The sequence below is a fragment of the Apis cerana genome, linkage group LG13, assembly GCF_029169275.1.
Source record: "Apis cerana isolate GH-2021 linkage group LG13, AcerK_1.0, whole genome shotgun sequence".
In the NCBI taxonomy this organism is placed as follows: domain Eukaryota; kingdom Metazoa; phylum Arthropoda; class Insecta; order Hymenoptera; family Apidae; genus Apis; species Apis cerana.
In genome coordinates this window covers 7936300-7954366 of record NC_083864.1, presented here as the reverse complement: position 1 = coordinate 7954366, position 18067 = coordinate 7936300, and the positions used below count along the sequence as shown (strand labels likewise).

The 18067-nt window shown below is 42.5% G+C and overlaps 1 protein-coding gene across 8 annotated transcripts in view; it reads left to right on the top strand.

The window, feature by feature from the left end:
- The first annotated feature begins 11586 nt into the window (after positions 1-11586).
- LOC107997150 (POU domain, class 6, transcription factor 2) overlaps positions 11587-18067 on the top strand; it is a 172447-nt gene continuing 165966 nt past the window's right edge. For 2 of the 8 annotated variants that reach the window (XM_062084180.1, XM_062084173.1), the window contains exons 1-2: positions 11756-12348; positions 13387-13682. In XM_062084180.1, the coding sequence (XP_061940164.1) occupies positions 12336-12348; positions 13387-13682 (309 nt within the window). In that variant the 5' untranslated portion in view covers positions 11756-12335. Of the gene's footprint in view, positions 12349-13386; positions 13683-18067 lie in introns of all 8 variants that reach the window. The other 6 variants (XM_062084181.1, XM_062084175.1, XM_062084176.1 and 3 more) reach the window with 5 other exon arrangements.

The following is an 18067-nucleotide window of genomic DNA, read 5'->3' as shown; positions in this document are numbered from 1 at the left end:
CCAATCTTCTTTCTCGAAATTCTTTGAAAAAAAAAAAAAAAAGAAAAAAATTCCTCCAACATCAAAAACGCAAAGCACAAAATTTTCAAAGTTCCCTAAAGTTCTCTCTTTCTCTCCCTCCGTCGACACGTTAATCGTTTCAAAGAAAACGCAAAATGAAAAATAAAAACGCAAAATAACGAACGATATAACTCCAAAGTATCCGATCGTCATCGAAACATCACTTTCGCCCTTGAAACAAAAATCCAAACACTGGAATGGAAAATGGAGTAAAAAAAAAAAAAAAAAAAAATAATAATCCGGGAGGGAAATGACTCGTAACGTCATCGTGGGGCTCTAAACCTCGACTACCATCGATGCACGCGGCGCGCAACCTCTTCATTACACCAATTCGATGACTGCCCTTCTCCCTCCTCCCCCTCTCCACCCGGCGCGAGCGTGCAACCACCCTCCTCCCCGTTGTGTGAAAAAGAGGCCGGTGTACCGCGCGCGGTGGACCATCGAAATCATCGGCGGAATGATCCGGCCGTTGTTGCGCGTACGCTGGTTCCGAAGTGCGTGTCGAACACGCATGCACTCGTCATGAATCGAGTTAACCGGGCGCGCATACGCGCGCGCCAGATATTTTCGATGAAATGACACCGTCAGTGAGGGACGAGGCGCGTATACCCCACACGGGCCATGTGATCGGAGCAGAGGTAAACAGGAGCACGTGTTGGCAGCGTGACTACGAGAGTGACGCCGCGGGGGTTGAGGTGAAGGTGGTGGATGGAGGAAGAGAGCGAAGGGTGGTTGCGGAGTGGTTGCGCGGGGGGAAGGGCGTCGAGGGTGGAAAATCGGTGCGAGCAACCGAGGGGAGGGTAAGGAGAGAGTTCTTTGCTTGCCGCCTCGGGACCATGGGCGAGCCGGTTGAAAGAGGGGTGGAGGAGGGTGGAGGAGCGGCGGGGCGAAGGGAGGAGAGAGGGCCACCGCTTCGCCCGGCGAGAGGCGAGCGGGGAGGATGGGAAGGCGAGGGGAAAGAGGGAGGAAAGTGGCGGTTGATGGAGAGTCGAAGGCGGAAAATCCCAAAGGAAACCACTCGACTCGCGATATCGTTTGGAGGGTGGTGGAGGTTCTACACCACCGGGGAAAGAAAATCAAAGCTTTTCTTATCTGTCGTTGGATTCTTTTCTGGTGTTTCGCTTCGCGATTTCAGCGAAGGGAAATTGAAAGGGAACGGTTGGAAATTGTTTCTCTTGGCTTTGGATTTTTGGCACGTGTCGAGCGAGGGATGTTTTTCTTGGGTAATTTAGGTGGACGCGTATGAATGTATAAATTTCTTCGTTTTAACATTGAATATTTTTGAATGTTTAGGACTCGGGAATTTACTTACTCCTTTCGTGAATGAATTTTTCACAATTAAATTTCTGAAACTTTATTATTGATTGAAACGGGGACGAATAAAAAATGAATAAACATTTTTAATATACTCGACGTTAATTATACGAAAAATATTACGTACGTACGTTTTTAATAATCGCGAAAATACGTTATTTTAACGATTCTAACGATTCGAGTGACAATTTATTTTCGAAATTATCATTTTTCCATAGCTACGATGTGTTTAATAAAAAATAATACACGGAAGAGAGACGGATTAATATTTAAAACGATATTCAAAAGAGAAACTACGAAATGGATACCGCGAAGGAACGAGATTTCTTTTCCACCAGGGGAAGAAAAAGAGGGGAAAGAAAAAAAAAAAGATACGCGAAAGTATGAATAAACGGTTGGCCGGTGAGTAATAGAGAGAACGCGGATATTGTCCAGGTCAAGAAAAGTAATCGATGCTCTCTCTCTCCCCCTTCTTAAATCCTTGCACATTTCTCCTCGTTCCTCCACCGTTCAATCCTCGCTCTCCCTCTCGGCTTCTCCCTCTCGGCTCGTCAACCCCCGTTTCCAGCCCCATTCAAGCTCCCTTTTAGCCGATTCAACCCCTGCCGACGATCCGCCGCGCGATAACGTTTCGCTCGACAACTTACCCACTTCCAGGCTCGCTTTGTAGCCTTGCTTCTCTATTTTCCATCCGACGCCCTCCATCGATTATCGACTCACGGAATCATCGCTGGTGTAAGCAAGTTACACGCCGCCGCAGCCGTCTTCGAGCGTCAAATGTGAATCGAGTGTTTCCCACAGTTTCGTGCTCGAGCGCGATATCGCGTATTAAACGGCCGACACGTCTACTTAAGTCTCGATCGACTAATCTTTCTTCTTCTTTTTTTTCTTTTTTCTCCCTCCGTTTGAGAAATTGAAATTTTTTTCTTTCCTCGATACGAAACGTTCGGCATCGATTTGTTGTTTTCCTTGAATTATTTCGGCGATAAGTATGATTTTAGAAGGATAATTTATAGATAAATTGGAAATTATTTCGGTTGGTTATATCTATAATTCGGCGAAGTTAATTTATCAACGATAAATATTATTAGTCTCGTTTCGGATTGAAGATTCAGATTCGAATCTATTTATCGATTCGATGTTTAATCTTCTTAGTGGATGGGTATCCAATTTGATCCAAGGAGTTTCTTGGATCGATGACTATTTATATATCATCGGTGCATATGAAGCTTCGATGTCTCGGGGATTGGTATATCGTTTCGTTGCTATTTAGAATTCGTCTTTTTTATGCCAATATCATTGAAATTTTTATCCCAACAAATTTCTATTTGACGAAAAATTGAAAACGAATATTCACGAATTAAAGATTAACATCTCGACGCGTAATTTGAATTATCGAGGAGAAATTCCATTTTCTCCGAAACGATTTTATTTATTTATTTTTTTTGAAACAAATTACGTATTAAATTTTAATTCAATACATAATTATTTTATCAATTCGATCTCGTTCTCCTCGAACTTCGGCGCACAATTTAACCAATCCATTATTGTGATTCGTTCAAGAAATAAGCACCAGGTTTTAACCAAGTGGTTTTCTTGGCAAAAAAGAAGAAAAGAAGAAAAGAAGGAAAGCAGAATCGAGACGAGGGCGGTGGATGGAAGCGATAAGAAACGGAACCCTTTCGCAGTCCGAGCTCTTTTCTATCCCATTGAGGGATAAATCCTCGTGCAAAGCAATTGGACGACGTGACGCCCCATAGCGCGAGGCGATGCGTGAGGTGTCATTAATTCTAATAATTCATAAAGAAGCACGCACGTGCGTAACGGGACGGGTGCACGTCGAGGGACGAGCGTGATGCCGCGGCACGAGTGTTTTTTGTACGCTCGATGCTCCTAATAGACCTAATTTGCGTGTAAAAGCACTCCCGAGATTTCCGTGCCTCGTTGCCCTATTGAGAACTTCTTCTCGTGCCTCCTGATTCCAGCCTGTGAAAGGGTCCTGGCAAGAATTTTAATTCCTCGAAGAATGGGAGCCCCTTCGTTTCACGCTTTCCTTCCTCAAGTCTCTATGTCTTCTTCCTCTCGAACTCGAGGTTATATTCCATTCATTATATATTCGCGTGTATCGTTCGATTTTACTTTTCCAGGTCGATAAGGATTTCCTGTCGAACTTCAATACGCTCGTCGATTTCAATACGCAGATAGTTTGTACAATTTCCAGGATATTAAGAATTATTATAATATTAAGTGCAAGTGTTATGAGAATCGTTTCATTAGTGTAATAATTAAAGCTTATGAATGAACATTTGCACGATCATCGCATTCGTTAATGATATTATATAATTATATTCCATATCATTTTGCATATCATCAAATTACTCTTTTCATTGTATATTGTTGTAAAAAAAAAAAAAGTATCCACAGTTATTAAAAATTAATACAAAATGAAATCGGCTAATGAGCACGGAAATGAGCTCTTCTGCGTGTTTTAATTTTCCATAAATGAATAAAAACCGTATAAATACATCCTCTCGTCACGAGATCGTAGATAGACAAAAAAAAAAAGAAAGAAAGAAAACCAAGATAACGTTGCTCCATACTTGTTAAAATCTAATGTTATTTTAATGCCTCGAATATTTGAAAATTTCGATGGATGCATAAAAATTTGCACTAATTAATTATCATTTACAGCGCCATCCCACACTCCTGCCCTTCCAAAAAAGAAAAGAAATCGAACAAGTGTTCACCCAATAATCCCCTTTCGAACGAAAAACTTGAGCAATGTAGGTTTGCACGGATCCGAACGCGTCAATTTTTCAGCTCGATCGAGCGAGGGACGCGGGGTATGACGCGTAACCGTCAATCCGTTGGAAGTCGGTGAAAAGGGGTCCAATGAACCGAGTAGCCTCGTCTCTGGGCCAGATGTTAATACCGAACGACTCAGCGTGAGCCGCGAAGGCGGTTTAGTACGTAAATACATCTTCAGCAGGGGGTACCATTATAATAGGCATGTGCGGTTAAAGTTCTATTTGTGGTAATTCGGAGTTTAATGCACTCACGCTCTGATTTAGCCGGCGGGCTGACACTTTTTTTGTCCGGCGCAACCCCAACGACGCCGGCGCCGTAAAACGTGAAATATTCTTCCTGCGGCTCCTCTGGACGGCCACCCTCCCGCCCCCTCTCGCCTACGTGCTCCCAGCCCCAGCGTATCGTATCATATTTTCCATCCTCCATGCCAAAATTTGACGCCACATTATGCCACCTCTCGCACGCCCCTCTTCCCCTCCTTTTCCACGGATTATTTTCGCTTAAACCACCCGCCGCCTCCCCCCTCACTCCTTCTCTCTCTCTCTCGCTTTCTCGACCAGCGTTCCGCCTTTTGATCGGCGGCGTCCACGTACGGGAGCGGTCTCGTTTCGCGAATTGGGCTAATTTCTCGGGGGAATGCCACGGACTGTTTTTGAATAAAGCACTTACTACGCCACTTTACGCGTTTTACGAGGAATAAAGTGACAAATTATAAACGTTTGTCAGACAATTTTCTTCTGTTGGATATATATATATGTGTGTGTGTGTATGTATGTGTCGAATTGTTAGGCAGTTTTTATGAGAATTGAATTTGGGAAATGCGTATTATTAGATTCGGTTAATATCGGATAATGCGACGGATTTTTTTCCAGCGCGTGATTGGAAAAGACGAGAAATCGAAGTTAGAAAATTCGTAGAAAAATTATATGCGTGTTATTTTATTCCAACTTGCTTTAAAATATCGAATATTTATTACTTCCTCTTTCCAAACATAGAAAGCGCTAAAACATCAGAAAGTTGTTTAAATTTCTTTTACTATCTCCATGTAATATCAATCATACTTTCAAAGGCTATAAACACAACAGGCTAATTTGATTAAAACGTTCATAAACGTTCCTCGAGGAAAGAGTCCAAATTGCAACGGGCAGCTTTCTAATAATTATAACAGTATATTCCTCGTCCTTAATCGTTCATCAAACAAATCGATACTGTCTCTTAAAAACGATCTCAGTCTTAAAAAACGATTCTCGAAAAGAAAAAATGAATTTTTCTCTTCAAAATAATCATATAATAACTTCGCTCACAAAGATTTATGATCAGAAAACTCGCACGAACAAAATCCTGTCGATCTTTCACGAAAAATTCGCATCGCTTCCGAAGCGATAACAAGACCGATCCCCAAGCTCCAAAATCCCCACTCCCCTCATCCATCAACTCTCCATCCCTCCGTTAATCAAGCCTGTAAATCGTCATCCAAAATTTCAACCCCTTGCGAAACGCGTAAGCGGAGCAATCAGCCGACGTCCAAGCATGGTGGCAACCAGGTTTCCCGGAATCCCGCATCTTGGCGCGCTCGGACGTCAATTCGGGATCCCCTTTGGATCGTCGATTTATAGATAGTCGTACGATCGAGGATCCGGCCTGCGTTCGTACGCACACTCGTACAACGGTTGCTCGTATCCTCGGCGAGGCGTTTCGCACGGTCGCATTAGCAGGCCTGTGTTCGCGTTTAATCCCCGCGTTTCGTGACTCGGGACAAAGCCCCTCGGATTTCTGACGGAATGGTATCGCACGAAACGACCATTACCTCGGCCGGCACTTAGCCGCCAACCGTTACCTACGTACGCGCGTTAAAGATTAATTCGAATCACTCGATACCCGGCCGAGGCACCCCAGAGGAGCCAACGATTCAGGAGGACTCTGCGCCCGGCTACGCTGTTATGCTCTGTTTTCCATCGTTTCGATCACGATTGAAGGGGCACCTTTCATCAAACTGGGGTTTCGAACCTGACGGGTTGGACGAGGATGAAAGAAAACCGAAAAGGTGCCTAGTCGAATGAGAGAAAGGGTGAGATTGATCGAGGAAGCGTTCGTGGAAATGTGGAAGATTTAAATTGAATGAAATTTATTGGTGGAATCTTGTGATCCAGGAAGAAATTATTTTATAATTCCAATCTAAGATATTGAGGTTACGTCTGATGATGCAAAAGTGAAAACTTATGTATATTGTTGAGATTTTAAGCAAACTTTTATTTTCCAGACGAATATAAATTTAAGAGAGGAGAAAGAGGAATCGTTGCACCACTCGATGCAATATATTTTTTAACCTCCTACTCTGCATTAAAATGGTGCAGTGGCATTGATAGAAGCTATAGAAATAAAAAAAAACCTTGCACGGGTATCGCTATAGCTCGTGTCACCCCCCATCGAATCGTTTCGTACGCAGAGAAATACGTTCAAGTTCTCCTTCTTTTTTTTCCGCCAGGCCTCTTTAGCATTATGAGCACGGCCAGGCGCCACAAAGCCGCGATTATGCGTTGCCATTAGGCTGGTCGATTGATTACGGATCGTGAAAAAAAAGAGAAGGAAAGAAAGAAAGAAAAAAAGAAAGAAAGAAAAGGAGCCAAGCAAGGACAATGTCGCGATGGGCGGTTGCCAACTGGTCCCGCTGGGATCATTTTATTGGCCGTGTTTCAAGTAGGAGGGTTACCCATACTGGCTTCTTCTTCTGTCTTCTCCCTCTCCCTTCCACCTTTTCTTCTTCTTCTACCCCCTCGCAGACGTACCTCCGTCGAACAATTCCATATCCCCCTCCCCTTTCTCTCTCTTCATCCAAATTCTCGCATTAACACCGATCCTTCTCGCTTGATCCAATATCACCTAATTCTCGCCAAGTTCCAGACGAACTTCTTCTACAAATTTCTATCCAAAAATTCCGAATAAAAAGATTTCGATAACTCTCTGCAACTTGCAACAAGAGAAAAGGACGAAACTTATCTGACAATTTGACAAGAACTCATCGTTCGTCTCTGACCTTGAAAACCTCGAGCCGAATTCCGCAGAGAGCGGAAGTCTCGTGCGCGAAGTGCGACGCATCTATCAGAAAATCGTGGCTCCCCTTCTTCGATCGTCCGCCACGAAGTCGGCGTGTTTCTTCGCGTGCTCGGCCATATGGCGATTATCCACGGTTATTTATAGCCATTCGTGGAGAGCAAGAAACGTAGCTCGCCGCTCTCGGGAACGTAGCGCGTATCCGCCGCGAATTGGACCGAGGCTAAAATTCTAGAAGCGCGCCTCCGCCCGCGAATCGCTCTCATAAATCGAGGCAAGGATTTTCGGCCCTTTAGTTTACACGCACCTTTCCAGTCCAACGCCTAAAGCCACACGGATATCACCTACCTACCTACGGTTGAAGGGAGACACGTGCACGTATACACAATGGGGTATAGAGCGGGACGGGACGATGCAGCCTACGACCATGTAGAGAAGCTAGCTGCCGGCCAGAGGCGTACCGTTGTTTCTAAACCCACCTTATCTACTAGCCCCTATAATAAGCTGCGATCTGAGACCGTATATTCCGACCGACCACCTACACGCGTGCACACGTACACACAACGCGTACACACGTAGACGCAGATGAGGGAGTCGGGTGAGAGAAGAAGAAGGCAATGTAGACACGTTCTCTAAACCGTGCAACGTATACACGGTTTCGAGGAGTAGTTGTCGGTCAGTCGAAGGAAGGAGCTACCCGCAATTCCTGGCCGCTTATGCGCGGTGTTGTAGGCAACGGAACGCTTGCAATTACAAGCTGGTCAACATATAATTATCCCCAATGACCATAAATTACCGGATTTTTATGCGCAACATTCTTAATTACCCTTTGAATTAACATCAATCAACCCCCTTAATTGTACGCTGCTGCTGCCGGCGTCGTTCGCTCTCTCTCTCTCTCTCGTACACTCGATCATCATCTTCTTCTCGCTCCTTACCTCTCCCCTCCTTCCTAACTCGTATACTCGCATTCGTTCCTCGTTCCAACTTCTTAGACCTTAGGAGGAACTAAGCGATGATAACGCGAAAAAAACATGTATACACAGTCTGAAGTGAGGAGGGGATAAGCAAGAGGGGTAAGAGAAAGTGGAGGAAACAGAGTTGACAGAGTCGGTTTCGAATGGTCTACGATTGGCGGAGGGAAGAGGGGTGAAGAAGGGGTGAGGGCTCGCGACCAGGCTCGTGACGTCTCGTCGCATAATGCACGCGTTTTAATTGCCTCCCTAGACACTCGACCGATCCTCGTATCAATGGGTCTCGGTGTTTTAATTGCATATTCGATTACGTGGACTTTCACCACGGGCTGATCCCTCGTCAGCAATTATCGCTCGAGAAGACACGGCGGGATGCGTCCCGGGTGAAAGCTGATACTCGGTGCCCGATCGAGAGAATCGAGCCTCTTTCATTCTTTAAAAAGAAAAATTAACCGAATTGGATGGACTTCCACGGTCTCTTCGAGATTCGGATTTTGGAAAGTCAAGGTTTTATCGAGGGTTCGTTGTTTCTTCATGTCGAGATGCTCGGGAAGAGAGGAATAGTTTCGTATTTTGTGTATAAATTTAATTTGAATTGGTCACGCGTTGAAAAATAATTACCTCGTTTTATCTACTTTTATCTGGTAATTAAAAAATGATATTATTTTTTAATTTTAGTATTTGTGACTGTAAGAGAGTTAAAAGTATTTATATAAATATTGACAAGTATTCGTAATAATTCGATACTTAAAAATTTTATGAAATCTACTCGAAAAACCAGTTTGTAACCAATTAATTGAATTCGAAATTTAATGATATGATACTCAAGAACTTTCGTTTCGTTAAATATTAATTTCGCTATTAAAAAATTATGCTTATTAACGTTCTACAATCATTAGAAGACACTATACTTAATTATAGTGTCTTCTATACTTTACTCTTTTTTTTAATAATTAAATTCTCGATTTCATTATCACGAAATTCATTATAATTACTTACACTGTTATTGCTTACGTATCAACCATAAAAAACTAAAATTGAACATTCTACAATACAATTTTCCAATGACACGCGTATAATTGCGAAAATGATTGGTTCATAGTAACGATGATTAATTCACTTCTCTTAAAAACAGAAACCGCCTCTCGATGAGGCGGAGGAGGAAGAGTAGTGATACATCGGACCTAGCAATTTTCAAACGTTACGATTCAATGACACCTGGAAGATCGTAATCAAATGTCGATTTCTTCGCAAAGATTCTCTCCTTTCGTTTCGCGTATCGCGATCGAGAAAGGGGAAGAGAGAGAAAGAGAGAGAGAGAGAGAGAGAGATGAAGGGAGAAAGGGATGCAGGCAGAGAACGAACGATGCCGATACGCTAATGAAACCGCACTCTCATTAAAGCATCCAAATCGACGATACTAATTGGCTAGCTTTCGGAATACCCGGCATTATACCTCAGGATGCGATATAATAATCGTTGCGGACGAATTCGGGCCGGACAGCCGGTGGTTAAAGCGTCTAGTAATTTCATGGGCGCAGCCCTAGAGCGATTAATATGATTCCAACGGAAATTAACGACCGCAAACGGAAAAAAGGGAGGCTCGTTGGAGGCATGGATCGTCGAAAAGCGGGCACCTTCGAAATGAGAGGATTGCTCAAGACCGATTTGTTTCGTTCGAGGCGTATGCGTCGGATGCGCGACAGTGCGAAGTAGCGAGGAGTTAACTCGCAATTTCGACTTTCCATCCTCTCTCTCTCTCTCTCTGTTTCGTTCGAAGAATGATTGATTCGATATTTCGTAAGATTTTCGTAAGACAGAATCTTGATCTATTTTTTTTTTATTTCGTGAAAAGGAAAGAGGAGGAGAAGAAGAAGAAGAAGGGGAGAAGAAAGAAAGAGCGAGACGAAGTCGAGGAATTTTTATAATTTTAATTTAATTGGTAATGATTGAAGATTTTGTGTCAAATAATCGATGGATTCGAGGGATTTTTTTATAGTTTTAATTTTGATATTCGTCGTTTCGTTTTGCGCGACAAATGATTTTGATTGAATTCCCTCGGAATATCTATCCTTATTACTCTGTAACTTTCTTTTATTTTGGAGAACGCGCGATAGATTCGAGAAAATTTTAATCATCTTGACGTTTTATTTCATACGAGGGATGCTAGTTTTACCATCTTTCCTCGGGATTATGTTACATTCCTCGTTATAAGAATCCTTTTCTAGAACAAGATATTCGAACGTGAGAAGTTATTATAGATTTGACATTTGATGACGATCTTGACTGACAGATTTAGATAAATCCTATTAAAATTGCCCGGCTACTTCGTAACCTATTTTCTTTTTTTTTTTCCTTTTCTTTTTAATACCAGACTCGTGGAATATTTATAATTCCGATATCGACGATTATTCTATAAATTACGCGAATCGTGTTACAATCCCTTTGCATCCATTTCGCATCAATGATCCTCGCTTTACACGTTGCACATCAAATCTACAACTACTGGAAGCAAGACGCTTCCACAAACTTTCTCCACGAACACACTTGACGTTCCACAGATAATCTCCTCGAATTAACTCGAACGATTAGATCACCAAGCCACAATTACACTCTGCTTAACCATGACCCCAAAATTTCAACCGTAATAATTCCCTCAATGAAAACGATTAATCACAAGTGAGTGTAAACACGGCCAACCCTTTCTCCAACAGTTCCTCCATAGAAGAATTCTTCCACAACAAGGGCAGGGAAAAATTGCCAGACAAAATCGTCATGAAATCTCGCGCCTTTCACGAGCAATTAACCGTCCGCCTATAGGTTCCCAGAAATTCTCACGAATGATGCAATCCCGCGCGTTAATTCCCCGATAACGAGACACAAAACTACGGCAATTACGTGTGTTACGTGTACATCGGTGTACGTGGTGCCAGGCCACCTCGTACACAACCATATCCAACCTGCATGCATGTCTAGAACCAACCTCTCTCTCCTAGAAGAGTGCCTTTATATATCACGGATAGGGAACACGGTGTCGTATCGTTTTTTTTTCCTTTTTTAAAAAAAATACACCGTCCGAGAAATATTTACACGGTCTGCCATTATAAAACGCCTTTTATGAGGAACAAAGTAGCCCGGCCGGCAGAGAAGGTGCGCCCTTTGACAATAATTTGTCCAGAATAAACCGGCCACCGGTCTCTCCCTCTCTCTCTCTCTCTCCCCCTTTCTTTCGTACACAATCTCTGTTTCACCCCTCTAGCCCTGTTCTGCTTCCGCTCGATCATCCATCCAGCCGTTCGTCATAGGCGCACACGGCTTTTAAAAAAGTGAAGCGCTGGACTCGGGCCAGCGCAAAAATAGAAGCAGATGTTGTTAGTTGCGTTCAGTAAGTACACGGGCCGCGCCGTTTTCGACGATGGATCCCTCGAGCTTTTGCCCCCGGGAGGAGGAGAATTAGGGAGGAGGGAAAAGGAAGCGATGGAGGAGGGAGAGGATCGAGGGAGAGGGAGGAGGGAAGAAGGAGTAAGAAGGATCTCTTCCTCTGGAAGGCAGGCTGATCTCATTGCCCTTGAATTCTTACTAACTAAGGCCACTTAGATAAAAATAATTAGCCAGATAAATGCGAGGTGTCGCTAGGTGGCGCGCTCTGGTCGGAGGATTTTATTCTTGAATCCATCGGGTGCCATGACTCTCTCTCCCTCTCTCTTTCTCTATCCCCGCCTCGCCTCTCTTCTACTCGAACATTTTCGTCCGATGCCATCGACCAAATGTTTTTGCTTTGAAGTCGGGGAAGATGAACGGGGGAACCTCCTTCTAATTTCCACCGTCTGCATTCTTAACAGCTGCGCGCAACACGCTTCGATACGGCTGGCGGGAGAGGCCGTGTTTAATTAGTATCGTGTTTATGCGTGTCGCTGCCCTTTTAAGTTTCCCGGGGACAAAATTTCGAAATCCGTCGATCGCGCCGTTTCTATCCGCGGATTGGAAGATTTCCTCGGGAAGGTCAGTGATCGGTTGGAGCTCGAGCCGAGAGGTCCTCGTCGCGTTGTTGTGCTCGAAATCATGTGACTCATCGCCGCGTGTCGCTCGTGTTTGGCCTGATCGAAATATGTTGCTGCCTTCCATTCTATGGATTTTATTGGTAACGATATTGTAAATTATTAATTATTCATTAATAATTTTCTAGTTCGTGCTGTTGCTCTGTGATTCTTTACCTTCGTTTGTGTTATATTATTCGACTTTCCTTCGTAATTCGAGAATTTAGGAATCATCTTAATGAGATGAGTTTAGGTTTTTATTGAATAGATTAGTTTATTAATAATTTTCTAGTTTGGATTGTTGGTTTATGCGATTCTTTACCGTGTGTTCGTTTATATTATATTATTCGATTTTCCTTGGAGAATTTAGGATTGTATCAGGAATCATTTTAATCGATGAGTTTAGGTTTTTATTGAATAGATTCGTTTATTAATAATTTTCTAGTTTGCGTGTTCGTTTAATTCGATGTTACTCGATTTTCCTTCGTAATTCGAGAATTTAGGATTGTATCGAGGATCATTTTAATGCATAATTGATGAATATAAATTTGTATCGAATAGGAATTAATATTGTTATAATTTGAATTTGTGTGAAAGATAGGATAGGAAAATATTCGTATTCGATAAAATTAAATTCACACGTGTCGCGAAAATTTGCGTCGCAATTCTCCGTGGACTCTGCGTCCATTTCGTAAACAAAACAAAGCCTTGGTGTGATACGCGATACACAAATCGAACAGAAGAAAAATTGTTTCTGTGTACGAAAATTTACAATAACACACGCGTGACGTACGTGCGTTCAATCTTTTTACACATCTCCGAATAGACGAATACACGTAATAAATCTACGGTATTTACGCGCGTGATCGATCCGCCAAAATTTTCAAGGATAATGCAAAGCGACGAGAGAAAAGAGATAATGGTTTCTTTCCTATGCAAAGTTTCACGCAACAATTTCACGTAATCGTACTAATTATCGATGAATTGGGAAAATGAAAATGAAACGTTCGCAGGTAAGGCGAATACGTCATCACGTATCCAACAATCGCGAAATGATATCCCTGGCATTATGGAATTGGAGCAGGGGTGGCGGCGATTTCAACTATTAGATCGGTCCTTAGAGAGTTTTGGTCGATTTGCAGATTACGAGTCCCCGGGATGCAAGGCTGACATGGCAGAGGGTTCGGCCGAGGAGGAACAGAGCAGTACCGCTGCGCCCGCTTCCCCGCCAGCTGATCTTCGCACTCTGAACACCCAATTGTCGCCGCCTTATCACCACCAGTCCCATCTCCAACCTCGTCTTCAGCATCTGCAGCATCCCAACATGTTGGCGACCGCCGTGCCGCCCAGGCACAGCCACAGTATGCTGTCTCATCAGGTGAAAACGGAAGCCGAGTTGGACGCGCCCTGTGATGTGCCATTGAATCTCAAGAGCGAGGTAAGTCCTCCATGAATCCACTATCTTCTATCCACTATCTCTCTCGAGAGGTGGATTAATGTACCGTGATCGATTAAGATTCGTTCTAATCAATGCGGGAACGGAATTACATCGGCGCTCGTTAAATAGGCGATTATTAATTAAATTTGGATAATATCTAATGAGTCGTTCGCGTGGATGTCGTTCGACGGACGATCGAAGAAGTTTGTTGGAAATTAACGTCGATAATCGATTGCGTTTGGTTTCTTTCGAATTTTTCAATTTGAAATGGAGTGGGTTTTGGAATTGTTCGAGGGTCATAATTAAAAAGGGTGGCTAATCATCGTGATTTATATCACTGTCATTATTTTTTCCTCCTTTCTATGTGTTTATGGTTATGAGATATCAGGACTGAGAAAACGTTTTAGAAAATTGAGAAATAGAAACAGCTATTAAAATTTATTAGAGGCTGTCATTATAAAATTTCTTACGATTGGAAATTTTTTCTCTTCAGAATTAGAAATGGATAATTTGTGAATTTTAGATTAGATCATTTTTTATTCTTGTCAACGTAAATAGATACGAATATTTCAAATTATTCGACGAATGAGCTGTATATTTGCACGATTCGGAGCGTATTAATTTCTCAATTCTGCTAATTTCGGCCGGAGGCAAACGCGAGGATTCCACCCCGGTATCCGTGGGCTGGCGTTCCAGATCGTTAATAAGAAAGACCCTCAGTCGAAAGGATCGTCACACTCGTTAGTAACGGTTTTGTGTGTCAATGACAACCAATTGTCTGGTTAAGTAGCTGCCGCGCCGCATCCCAACCTAAATCGGCCAATGGTCTCTCTGACCTGTATACGATTAACGTACAAAACAAAGCGTGTCGAACGACTTCCATGTGGACGATCGGGGTCAATGTACCAAGCTGATTCTTTCTTTAGAGATTGCACAACGCGTGATACCCGATCATCAATCTGAAATCAAATTGTCCCCCCCAAACCTTATATGTCCAAACAATTGAGAAGCTTCCTGGATCAACGTGATTGAAATTGTCTCAGTTATTTTAATTGAATTTACATTTCAAATGTAATAAAAAATTAAGATCGAGGATGAAATAATTATTAATTACTCCAGAGAGCAAGATAGTCTTTTCGTTTCTGAAAAATTGATGAAAAAGATTTATAGGTTATGCTACCTTCTCTGGTAGATCGTTTTTTAATTAAGTACAATGTGTCTAACGTATTTAAACCTATATAAAAGCCAATTCGATTTTGAAAAATTTGTAATTTTAGCTCCATGTATATTAGACATTTTTGATAAATCAAATATATATATTTACCAGAAGAAGCTTCCTTTATAACAATTTTTCCCAGAAAACTTCTCCAATGTTCCTCCCTAACCTCAAAGCGCAAAAAAATAACCTTTTTTACATTTCACATTTGTACGTCATAAAAATATTATTTCCACCAGAGTGGAAACTTCGTCGATCGTAAAATTCCCGAGCAATTTTCACTCGACTTGGACAATTTCTCCCCGTTATATCCGTGTATATAAATCGTGTGTAATGTGCAATCTATTCGGGCACGCGATTCGAAATTTCCACGAATCATAGATCACACGATCAGACTCTTAAGCCCTCCCCGTGGACTTTCTAAGCCCACGTATAGGTCATGTGTACGTGGCGGGAAGAAAAAGACAAAGGCGTTATCGTTATGGTTTACACGTTCGTTTACCCGTTTACACTCGCGCCAATCTAATCTCCATACTCGGAGAGCACACCGTGGTCCGGGCATTAAGAAGAGAACGAAGGCCCCCCCGACTCCTTATGCGTTATTACCTTAAAACTGGCGGAGAGGTTGCTCCCGTTAGTGGATCGGTTGCCCGTGGGAAAATCGCAGAGGATAGAATGTCAAAGTTTCTAACGGGGCTAGGTATACACGCCATGTGTACCACCACGGTATGCGACTTCTCCACCGCGCGTATATGCGCACGACATTTGCTTAAGCGTTTGCACGAAAGACTTCCGCGTTCCACGGCACGGAGTAAAGTCTAATCACGGTTTCCAACCCGCCCCTCCATCCGATAGGCGGCGTCGATCATTTATCAGGCTGTAATCTGTATCGGAGAATCGAGCACTCGATCTTTATTACGATCTCTTGATCTCTTTCTTCGTCTCGGTTGGCGAGAAAATTTTTTACTTTTTTTTATTATTTTTTCTTTTTGAATATTGTGCCAGATTGCGTTTGTTGCTCACGGATCGGATAATTGTTTATTATAATCCATGGGTATCGAGGAAACTGGGTATAGCACGATCGAGGAACGGCTTTGAGGTTAGGTCCGTGTGTATGGAGCTAGTTGCGTGCTACGCGCGAAATTAATATTTATGGGTGGTCTGCTAACGAGAAACGTTTTGTTCGGTTCGTAAGCGGTGAATTACTTGGCCGATAAGTATTCGGGAGAAAGAGGTTAGGAAACGATTCGTGGTTTACGCGTAAATTTGATTTAGGGAATAAATTTGTTAGGAAGCGGTCCTTTTTCAATAGCGATTTTTGTATTCGATTTTGTATTCGTAACACGAAATTTACTTTGTTATACTTTATAAATTACGAATAAAATTTATTTGTTGTACATAGGGTATATCCGATATAAGATTGTACATACACGAGAAAGAAACGACAAATTTCCACCGCGTGCAACAGCTTACACGTAATAGGGAAATTTTCAGAAGCTCGTTTAAAACGATACACGACGGATAACGGAGCTTAGCCGATATTAACGTGTAATCCTAATTGTCGGTCGCATTCGACGGTTGTATTATTAAAGTTCGACAAAAGCGTTTCTTTTTCCCGGGGACTCCAGGCCGGTTGATTCCAGGCATCACGGACAAATTCGTCCGTCCAACAATGCACAACAATGATGCCAATTAGCCGACAAAAGAGAATAATAGTATACCAGAAGAGGAACCGCGAGGCGCGGCCAGCCTCGAGACTAGAGTCTCGAAAACAGCAGTCTCATCCGTTGGTCCACGCTCTTTCTCTCTTTCCCTCCTCCCCTCTCCGCCCATCCATTACACTATTATCCCCTCGGCAAACATCCAGGATCCATCCGTGGACACTCGACGCATGGACTTAATGCCTCCCAGGATCGGGTGTCTGAGGAAGGGAGAGTGCAATTTACGCGCAAAAGAACTAGGATGCGTTTCATAGCGACTACGAGCGCAAAAAAGAAACAGGCCCCCTCCTCTCTGTTTAACAGGGTACAGCATACATAATAATGTCGCCGGTGAGCTTCAGCCGTGCGTGGCGGCGGTGGTTCCAGGTGAAATATGAAAAGTTTCTCGGCGAGAAATTGCGATCGTCCGGCCACGGATTCTTTTTAATTCGATGTTAACGCGTCGAAGATGCTCGTGGCTTGTTCTTAACTCCTTTTAATGGAGTTAAGTAATGCGTTTGGAAGGCGATGGAACGCTTTCACTTTATCTTATCCTTTCGGTATTTCGAAATTTTTATTACCGAGAGATGGGGTTGAAGTTTGGAAAATTATTATCCAGGGATGTGATGGAAATTAAGAATTCGTTGGAAGAGAAATATGAGTTATTACGGTACATATAATAGAATTTTTTGATTAATGTATATAATCTTTTCATAAAATTACAGGTACGTTAATTTCAATTCCATACAAACAAATCAAATTATGATTTTTCCAAGATGAAAGTCACGTGCAAGAACAATCGTTCGATCCGTTTAATGATGATAAATTATCGAGCGCCGCTTTCTTAATGATTCTCTCAATGTCACTGTACTTATTTCTCTTCTAATTACGGAATATCTTCTTCTCGCGAGAATAATGGACATTCAGCAACGATAATAAGTAACGAGAATACAAAGACAGAGTCCTTCAAGGATTTTCGTTAGACGTGCGAGGTCGTTCGTGACTAAACGCGAACCACTCGACTGAAAAACTCCTTCGTGAAAGACCGTGCGCGCGAAGACACGATCGTAGACAATTAAAAACCATAAAAACGTTGCGAAAACGTTGGATAGAAATACGTGTTCAATGCTATCGGTCACGGTTTTCTCATGGTCATCGTTGCTTTCGCTATTTCTTCTTATTGTCTCATTGAAACAGTTACGTTCGATTCCATCTACGTCTAATACCTGCACAAATCCTGCAAAGGTTACGCTTATACTTCCCTAAGATCTTTCCTCCCATTAGAATACCGACTATACGTAACAAGATCAGATAACACGATCATCGAAAGTATACACAAATTATATACCGTATAAAACGTGAAACTTTATCGCCAACAAAAATTTTTTTCGCGATATTCCTATACATTATTTCCATTTCCTCAATGGAAACAAACATTCCTCGAATTGTTCCCTTCTATTATTTCTAAA